The sequence below is a fragment of the Nicotiana sylvestris genome, chromosome 7 (genome assembly GCF_000393655.2).
Source record: "Nicotiana sylvestris chromosome 7, ASM39365v2, whole genome shotgun sequence".
NCBI lineage: Eukaryota > Viridiplantae > Streptophyta > Magnoliopsida > Solanales > Solanaceae > Nicotiana > Nicotiana sylvestris.
Window position 1 is genome coordinate 9,365,317 of NC_091063.1, and position 10,953 is coordinate 9,376,269.

Here is a 10,953-nt window from a genome sequence, read left to right on the forward strand (position 1 = left end):
TTTCATTTAATTGCTCTGGCCAAAGTCTTATTTTGGTCGTTTAAAATTTATGACAACATGGAGCTTAAACTCATTGCCAAGAGTTGACAGATTTCATCTTGATCAACCACTAATTCTACAAGTATTTAATCATACTCAATATCCTTTCAACTATCGCTCTAGGGTCATAGGTGTCTAGTATTAAAGCACAATAAATAACTTGTCAATTACTATGACGATCTCAGGTCAAAGGAAACTTTTACATCACATTCTTCAAGAGAATATCTTATTGAAAGTTTATGGTAATTCTAACCATTAGGAATTATCCAATGAGTTGGTTCAATGATCATATCTCTATATGCATCATCTATCTATGTGATTCAATTAATGATATAACTAATTTTTATCACATAAATATTAATCTAACCGGATTACTAATGTCCAAATTAACAATCCTACGATCAAGAACAAATTTAGGTTAAACTATAAGAAACTAATTCACTCTCATTATCATGATCTCCATCACAATGTCAAGTCTCAAAATTTAATCAAGGACCTTATCAAATTAATCAAGCAGTTAATAACAATGATAAAAGAATATCAAATGCCATATATTTTATATCAAATGACGTTCACAAAAATATGTTCAAATCATCAAATATGATATTGGATCTAGGGCATATCCACTATATCCCTAACACAATTAAAATCATGACTCTTGAAATATATAATAAATAAACTTTGGACCATGGAAAAGACCTAGCTAGATATGTAAAACTTTTACTGGACTTGTATGTAAGCTTGTAAAATAATATAATCAAAGTCTAGTTTGATCATCAAAGAAATATATAGAGATCATTCTCGTGTCTCGACTCACGACTAAAGACTTTTAATTATTTTACCTATTCCCTGGTATACAAATTAAATACACCCTGATTGAAATTAAATTCAAATTCTTGTATTTGGACGACATTAGATTAAGTGTATGTAGAAAATGAAAAGTTGACCATGACTTCTGTTCAATCTAAACATTTGACTCAAGGATTGAAGTCAAAGAATTGTTCGACTCTGAAATTGTAGTACAAATTAAAGTCTACCAAATTAAGAGGAATTAATTTTGGGTAATTAGCTATATATGAATAATATTATATGATCATGTTTGGTAACTTCGCAAGGTCAAAACACGAAGTTAACAATTAAAATAACGAGTATATATAATCACAATACGTAAAGAGAATCCAAATTAGTATGGTTGGTCTTGTTCTTAATATATTTGTAACTACTCCAAACTCTTGCAACGTAGTACTAATAATGCAGGATTTTGGAAAAAGTAAAATTATTAAATGTATGACTCATTGAATCTCAACGAAGAAGAATAAAATTAAAAATTGGCTGGACAATGACCATAGGCACATGCAACTAATCAGTACTATTCAATAAATCAAAACCAAATAGTCAAATGTATATATATTTCAATAAGAAGACTGCTCCATTTTGGTTGTTATGACTAGTTAGTCAATACTACAAGAAAATGGAAGGATCTTCACAACTGAACTGGCACAGTTCATGAATCCCCATGTTGTTATCAACTATATACGTAATGATAACTCAATGATTAGGTTAGCCGAGGGTATATCAAAAACACCTTCTCTGCCTACCCGAAATAGGGGTAAAGTCTGCGTACACTCTATCGTCTTCAGACCCGACACTGTCGGAATACACTAAATATGTAGTTGTTGCAGGTTAAATGACATTTCGATTCACTGGAACGGATGTTAGCTTCCAACAACAAAAGTAATCCGTTTTTTTTTTTTTTTTTTTTTTTTTTTTTTTGCCTTTTAACATTAACTCCACCTATAGTGAGAGAAGAAGTGTGAGATAAATATATATATATTGGAGTTCACACAGCTGGAATTTAGCTAGGCAAATTCAGTTGTGAATAATATTCAGAGTTTTAGGTGACTGTCATCTGGGAATTAATGCTTCTAGAAATATATCTTTATTCTGCAATCTTTCAAATTTCAAAAGAAGGGAGCTAGACCCTGTCATTCCTTGGCAATACTGGACTACTGTCTAACCAAGTCTTGACAACCAAAATAGAATGCAATTTTCATTTTGAAATATGTATATTTTGCTATATTGTTCTAATTTATGGGATATAGTGTCTATGGTCATAGGTCACTCAAGCCACATATATCTACACTCCACGTCAAAAGTTTGAATTCAGATGAACTTGTAGCCAGTAGGTTATATTCACCCTAAATACCTTCATAAGATGCATGAGTTTGGGGTGGCTATGCAAATAAAGAACGAGTTGATCGTATCTTGCATGAAAACACGTTTGCTTATTGAGACATAATTAGTAAATAAAATTATTATTTTTCGTTAGTAGTTTAAACTTTTAGATGAGATGATACTCAGACAAAACACACCTCAACTTTGACATTATCTTTAAAGGTTGATAATAATTTATATTCCCTTTGCCTCAATTTGTGTGGCGAAGCTTAAACTTCTTAATTTTGACCGTAAATTCAGATATAGAATCTTTAAATTTTTGAAACAAAATTTAAAAACTATTTAAAAAGTACCAACATCACAATAATTAACAATTCAAAATAATGAAAAGGTATATGAAAATATTACTTTAAAGAAAAGTCGTTTGACTCTCAAAATCCGAATTCCCGCCACATAAATTGGAGCTGGGAGAGTAGTTAAATAGTAGTCAGCTAAGCGGTTCTTTGAAGGTAACATGAAATTATATAATATTGTCCCATAGGCCATAGCTAATTTCCATTTTGCTGCTTCTTTTTTGTTTTACAGTTCTTGTTCTGTCCGATTGTGGATGTAGGTAGCACAGTTCTTATTCAAGCAATCTGTTGAGCAATTTATCAAAATAATATTCCTTTTGGTTGACTTTGTTCCACAGTTTTGAAAAGTAGAATTATCTGACTTCAACCCTTGAGTCAAAGTGTTTAGATTGAAACGAACGAGCGTGGGTCAAAAATCAAAATCAACACTTCATTTTACCTACACATAATAATCTAATATCAAGTTCAAGGTACAAGGTCTTGGGTTTACAATCCAGGCTGTTTTTATTTAGGGGGAAGTAGACGCTCAAATACGAATTCAGTCGGATCTTGTAATTTTTGCTTAAATAGTATATTTGTATTTAAAAAAATTACGTATTAAATATGTACATATATTAAATTTAAAACTCAGTTATTAATACTTGAACTCGTTATACTAAAATTCAAAAAATCATAAAGTTAAAATTCTAACTCTACCTATTTTATTTGATGATCAAGTTTGACTTGGGTTAGAATATTTTTCAAACTTACTAGTTTAGCTAGGTAAGTCCTTCATATGGTCCAAAGTTTATTTATTACGTAAAATTCAAGTTTTAAATAGATGGCATCTACTGGTCGTTACAATGTATTAAAGTCTCTAATTCATATGATTGTAATTCTGTCGCTGAACTATCTCTCAGTATTTCACTGGTTAACAAAGATAACATAATAAAAATAAATCAAACATCAAATTACAGATTTACGGAGAAGAAATTAAACATTCGTCTTATATTCGGATGTCTTTATCTTTTTAGAGGCCAGGAAAATAAATGCTAAAACTGTATTCCTTCGACATGTTATTTTCGGTAATATAGTCATTTAGGATAAATGTATGTCACGGCATCATTTGATACATTGAACCATTGCATGAAGATTAGATAGCTTTAATTTACAACAACTAAAATGTTCAAAAGACTAGTATGTTGTGGAATTTATAAGTTGTTTGGACAATGTAATGATCATACTATTCGTATTATGCCTTTATGTTTAACAAGAAGGGAACATCGTCAACAATTTTAATTTGTCTTTTTGATGAACATGTCATATGCTTAAATAAGTGTGACTGTCATCTTTGACGAGAAGTTTTGGCTTCGAGCTCTGGATATGGAGTCATTTATATTAGGGAACGCGTATCTTTCAGCGTGAAACTTTTCGGCGTGAATTCAATTTTGGTTGAGTTCTCCAATATGAATACAAGACACCACCAACAAACAACAACAACAACAAATCCAGTAATTTCCCACAAGTGGGGTCTAGGGAAGGTAAGATGTATGCAATCTTACCTCTACCCCGGCAAGGACAGAGAAGTTGTTTCCGATAGACCATCGGCTAGAGAACGACTGAATACAAGGCCGGATACAATATATATAAATACAAGACATCGAACGAAACAGAAAAAAAAATTGGATAGGACTTGTACTAAAGGAGGAGAGACTAGAGAATAAAAGGGTACAATACTTAAAAGATACTTCTACTTTTCTCTAAGTAGCCCAAATGCAGTGACTTGGAATATCCTGCATTATGTTAATACATTTCAAACATTGGATATAGGACTCTCATTTCCCTTTAAGCTTCTTCTCATCTTCTGCGATGTTTCATTTGATTCCTTGATCCCATGGGCTGCGGAAAATCTTGAAATTAAAGATTCACCTTATTAATTAATTCTCAACTTTTTCTTTATAGTTCATGCTTTTTCTCTTAATTCTCTGCCTCCAAGCTATCAATTCCATGTCTCTCTCCCATTACATGTCATTGTTTTTGTGCTTTGCTCTACTTAGAAAACTCCATGGATTGTTACATTTAACTAACTGTTGTTTTATGGTCAAGCTTAAAGTGAGAGTCATGTGGTAAATGGTAGATATTGAGACATTAAATTATTATAAGTGTGTTAATCACACCTTAAACTTTGAGATGAAACGAATACATACTTTAAAAATTATAGTAGACCAAGCAAGGGGTCCTGGGTTTCAAAAATCTCACCGTCACTCATAGCCTATTTGGCAAGTCATAAAAATTAGTTAATTTTCAAAAGTGTTTTTTCTCAAAAGTACTATTGGTGAGAAACAGTTTATGTTTGGCTAATTAACTTGAAAAACATTTATGAGCAGCAATTGGTGTTTGGCCAACATTATACAAACTGTTTCTAAGTGTATTTTTTTCAAAAGTTGTTTGGGAGAGAAACTACTTTTTCTGTTTTTCCAAAAATGCTTCTGTTTCTCCTTCAAAGCATTTTTTCTTCTTCCAAAAGCTTGGCCAAATTCTTCAACTTTGAAAAAAAAACATTTTTTTCAAAGTGTTGCTAGGATCGGAGAAACTTGGCCAAACACACTGTTAGAAAGCAAAGGACACGTGTACTGAAACATAATATAGTTAAAGTAATTAGCTAGCGTGTTATTTATAACCTTTTATACTTTAAAATAAGATAGTAACACGAATTTTTACGAAATTTACGGAGATCAATGAGCTTGATCCAAATGCAGTTAATTAACTAGTACCAGAATATGACTAAAATAACAAAGGCCAACGCAAAATATATCTAGCCATCAGTACATTATTTCAAGATTTTCATTATTTAATTAAAGAACATTCTACGATTTTTCTGTAAAATTATTTGTCTGCTTCCTTTGAATATTACTATAATGCTTGCTGACAATTACAATAAGCAACATACACACATGCACATACAAATGACATCTTTTTGTCTAAAATAAAATTTCCTACTCAATCTCAAAATTGTGCTCTTTTTGTCTCCAAAATGCAAGGTCAACGTGTTACCAGGCATGTACTTTATGAAAATTTTAAGCAAACTTAAATTTTCAAATATATTCTTGATGCAAATAAGGGACGAAAGATGCAATGAAATTCAACTGATATTTTTTTTTTTTGAAGCAGATAGAGAAATTTGACTCATGAAATTTCCATTTCATAGCTAACAATCTTCGCGTAACAACAATATCAGTACTACAACACAATAAAATATAGCCAAAAATGCAAATGTCAACAAATCTATAGAATAATTTATTAATACTTAACTATTTGACAATTAATATTACAAATACGTACCTAGCTAACATGAAGATTGTTATGGACTTATTCTTACAAGTCTAAGCACGTGCCTTCTAGCAATCACCTCTCTCTTTTTCTAACTTCATTTCACATCGATCATCTCATCTCATGCAAACTCCTATAAATACCACCTCAAACCCTCACGTCCAAAACCATCCCATTTTCTATAATCTCTCAAAAATATATACACGCTCAAGTTCTATTTCTTCCTTGATTATATTATACTCGAGCTAGATAACTATTTTTTCTAATGGCTATTATCCGTTCGAAAATTGGAATAATTGGAGCTGGAATAAGTGGAATAGCAGCAGCTAAACAGCTAGCCAAGTACGAGCCAATGGTGTTCGAAGCCACGGATTGTATTGGAGGAGTGTGGAAACATTGTTCATATAGGTCTACTAAATTGCAGACTCCTCGTTGTGACTATGAGTTTTCTGATTTCCCATGGAGTCAGAGGGATAATATGAGTTTCCCTACTTATGAGGAAATATTGGAATATTTGTATTCCTATGCTCAACATTTTGATGTGTTGAAATTTGTCAAGTTCAACTCTAAGGTGGTGGAGATCAAGTTCGTTGGTGATCGACAAATGAATTATTTTGGTGCTAAAATTAATGCTGAATATGGATGTTTGTTGAATGGCAATCCAGTTTGGGAGGTTGCTGTCCAAACCAATGATCAATCTGAAACCTTACAGGTTCTTCTTTCTCTTCATTTTTAACATATACCTAAAGTATATGTTGCATGTTCCTTCCATCTATTTTCTGGCTCTTAGTTTGTTGTTATTATCTTTCTGCCCCTTATCGTTGATATTGCTATTTCTACTATTTCTTTCCATCTTTCTTGAGCCGAATGTCTATCGGAAACAAACGTATATATATGTTGTTCAGGTCGATTAGAAGGTGCAGAAATAGCTAGAACTGAATGTTGAATGCGGAAAGTATGGAAAAACATCTCGTAAAATGTATTTAACCAGAAAATAGATATGCCTCTCTACCCTTCAAAGGCAAGAGTAAGGTCTGCGTACATACTATCTTCCCCAAACCTCACTTATCGATCGGACTTCACTGGTCTGTTGTTGTTGTTGTTGACCTAAAGTATACATGTTATTATATTTCATTTTCTTTCTTAGTTTTCAATAAAATTAAGAAGAATGGATCTAACGTAAATTGCTCATTTAATGTTTTATTCTTTTTTCAGCGGTATGCGTTCGAGTTTTTGGTGATGTGCACTGGAAAATATGGAGATATACCAAATATGCCAAATTTTCCACAGAAAAAAGGACCAGAAGTGTTCAAGGGTCAAGTTCTGCATACTCTTGATTACTCTAAACTTGATCAAGAAGCATCTACTAAGCTTCTGAAAGGGAAGAAAGTTGTGGTGGTGGGCTATAAAAAATCAGCAATAGATCTTGCTGTTGAATGTGCTGAAGCAAATCAAGGTAAAATTTTCTGTCCATTATATATTCATACATCAAAGAATACAGTACTACTTAACAAAGATTTCTGTTCACCGATAAAGGTTTTGTGGTAGAGTGGTAAGTAGTCCTTTATCCTTAACCAAAGGTGGGTTCGAAACCCTGAGTATGGAGTCGCCTTTATTAAGGAGTGTTTTATCCCCTAATAGGGAACTTTCCGGTGCGAATCCGGATTTAGTCGGGCACCAATGAGGATAACGGACAATGGGAAACCCAAAAAAAGATTTGTGTTCAATGCATAGTTTCTCCTTTAATCTTGACCAGCAACTAGATATTGTTACAACTATCAGCATAATATAATATAAAAAACAAAAAAAAAATATGTAATGTCCAAAAGCAGGCAAAGAGAGGGACGTTAGTTTGTCAAAATCGTAAAGGAAATTAAACTGTGGTTGTTGACATGAGTACTATTCTTATATTGCATGAAAATGCTAGCTGTTGCTGTAGTTATCATATTGATTAATCAACTCCAACATACTCATAACTGTCCACGTAAGTCTCAACTTTACAATTATTTTAGTTTCTTCTAAAAATGTGACAAAAAAAGGGACCAGAGAATAAATGTCAAAAGCATAGTATTTTGATTTTTCAAGTCTCATGCTTCGACTTCAGGACTGCATCATACGTATATTTTTCTTTCAAGGTCACACGCATTAAATATTTAGAATTTTCCCATTAGAATTGAAGATAGGACTTTAATTTGACCTAAGCAAACGTGGTCAACGGATTAATAAATTTCAAGGTTTAAAAGTAATTCTTTCATTTTTTTTCTTTTGTAGGACCTGAAGGGCAAGCTTGTACGATGGTAGTAAGGACATTGCATTGGACAGTTCCACACTATTCTATTTGGGGTTTACCATTTTACTTGTTCTATTCTACTCGATCTTCTCAGTTCCTCCATTCAAGACCCAATCAAGGCCTGATCAGGACACTGCTTTGCCACATGCTTTCACCTCTGGTCAGCCCCATTATTTTCTTTTGTGTGTGTGTGTGTTTCTTGAAATATAGTGCATCATTTCACATAGGATTAACATAATGTAATATATATTGCGACAGAGAAGAGGAGCTTCGAAGTTAATTGAGTCCTATTTAGTATGGAAACTTCCACTGGAAAAGTATGGACTGAAACCAGAACACCCCTTTGAGGAAGACTATGCATCTTGTCAAATGGCTATCTTGCCTCATAATTTCTTCACTGAGGCTGATAAGGGTAAAATCTCGTTCAAAAGAACGTTATCAAAATGGTGGTTCTGGGAAGGGGGAATCGAATTTGAGGACAAAACCAAATTGGAAGCTGATGTTGTCATTCTTGCAACTGGTTTTGATGGGAAGAAAAAGCTCAGAGATATATTACCAGATCCCTTTCGCAGTCTGCTAGAGTTTCCCTCTGGCATGATTCCGCTGTACAGGTAATTAGGCAATGAAACATTTCTATTTATTCCTAGCCAGAGAAATAATGTTGATAGAGCCGGCTAGAGGGTAAGGCTGGTGAAGCAGTGTCTTTAGGCCCCAACTTTAAAGCTTGGCTTTTGGCTACAAATTTCATTGAACCGCCCATGATAGTTGATGGTGAATACTGAAATTTTTTTATTTTCCAATTCCTTAACAGGGGTACAGTTCATCCATTGATTCCAAATATGGCTTTCGTGGGATATCTTGAAAGTGTTTCAAACCTGCATTCAGCTGAGATACGTTGCATATGGCTGTCGCGACTAGTAGATGATCTATTTAAGCTTCCATCTGTCGAGAAAATGCTTGAACAGGTAACACAAGAGATGGAGATTATGAAGAGGACAACAAGATTCTATAAGAGAAATTGCATTTCCACTTTCAGTATAAATCATAGTGATGAAATCTGTGAAGAGATGGGATGGCAATCTTGGAGGAAGAAGAATTGGTTGGCTGAAGCCTTTAGTCCCTACAACAGCCAAGATTATGCATGGGGGAAGTAACCAAATTCAGTAAAATCTGAAAATATCCTGCTTATTTATGTAGTAGTTTGTTATTTCATGTATCTGCTTATGTTGTAGTATATTTCTCTGATTAGAAAGAGAGGTAAAAAGAAAATAAATAAACATCACATGTATGAACGGTCTCAAGCGAGGTATCCAAAAATGTAGAATACCTCAGCTTAGGACTAAAGCTTCTGTCTTTATTAGTACAAAAGGAAGAATAAAGGTTCTTTTGAATCAAGTTCTACCAGTTGACCACTTAATATTTCGAGATCACTTGAGTAACTCCATTTTCATTTGCAACTTAGTATACCATCTGTGAGCACGTGATTTTTGTTTTACGCGACAATCACTCCAAAAGAAAAAAAAAATAATAGCAATTGGTTTTTACTGTACATTTGCTGGATTTTTACGTGGCATTTTTTGCTAGTTATTTGTTGATTTTGCCCATGGTTGTTTTATTCAAAAAAAATATAAAAAATATATGTCTATATGTCGTGTGAACCGCAATCTGTTTATTAAAAGAAAAATAAAATATGTGCGTCCTTCATTGTATTTTGTCATTAAGTGTTTAGTATAATTAAATGTTAATTGTGTGATAATTGTTGTCCAATGTTTACATGGTATTATTTGGCAAATTATTTTAAGGAATTAAAAAGAAAAAAAAAGAAAAGAAGGAGTTTCGGACTTGGGCCAGTCCGGTTTTTAAAACAAAACAAGCCCAAACAAACTCAGCCCAAACCCGGTCCAGACCAGCTGGCCTCAGGGGGCCTTCCAAACGACACCGTTTTACTGCAGTCTGATCTGGGCCGTTGATCTCAAATTGATCAACGGCCAAGATCACATTCCCCGTAACCCACCAACAAACCCGACCCGTCTCACCCGGACCGACCCCAAACCTTTATCCTTGAAACGACGTCGTCCCTGGTTAGCCAAAGGATCCTGGCCCTTCATCTCATCTCATCCAACGGCCAGGATCCATTTGCTCACTAACTATATAAACTCCTAACACTACCCTGCCCCCTATCCAAACCCCAGCCTTCGTCGTCCTCACCACAACCCCCAAACCCTAGAGCCGCCCTAGTATCCCCCACCATGAAAACCGGCGGCATGAACGCCGGTGACCTTCCCCTTAACACCATAGAACCCCCTTGACGTCCTGAACCCAAATCTACCAACCACATACCTCGAATTCCTATCCCGCCTTCTCGAATCTTCATTTGAAGATTCGAGTCGGAACCTAATCTACACCGATCTGCCTTGAAATCATACCAGACACTCCCCAGGCCCCCCTCGTGACCAAACCATACTTGGTTTGGTCCGAATCTAACCAGGGAAACACGAATCCCAAATCTAAGTTTTTGAACTCTAGTTTTCCCTGTGCATGTTCCGTGCTTTGTTCAAACTGAAGAGATTAAGGCCCAATGGACCTTAATCGAGGTGTTTCTCATCCGAGAAACACTTCGTTTAAAAGTCCATTCAACCTTAAAGAAGGTCCGTCCAAACGCCAGTGGATTTTTCCTGATTTGTTTTAAGGTGAGTTAATTTTCTTTTCTTTATTTCAGTTCGTATGTTTGTGTGTTGTTAAAGGCCTGTCTGCATGGCCAAACTTTTTGTTTTGTGTTTTTGAACT

General features: G+C 34.2%; 1 protein-coding gene across 1 annotated transcript; it reads left to right on the forward strand.

Annotated features, from left to right (window-relative positions):
* Positions 1-6,088: 6,088 nt before the first annotated feature.
* Positions 6,089-9,510, forward strand: LOC104244927 (probable flavin-containing monooxygenase 1). Its single transcript, XM_070150978.1, has 5 exons — positions 6,089-6,588; positions 7,092-7,332; positions 8,148-8,326; positions 8,425-8,777; positions 8,978-9,510. The coding sequence occupies exons 1-5, from the start codon at positions 6,142-6,144 to the stop codon at positions 9,318-9,320; spliced, it is 1,563 nt and encodes a 520-aa protein (XP_070007079.1). The 5' UTR covers positions 6,089-6,141; the 3' UTR covers positions 9,321-9,510.
* Positions 9,511-10,953: the final 1,443 nt, after the last annotated feature.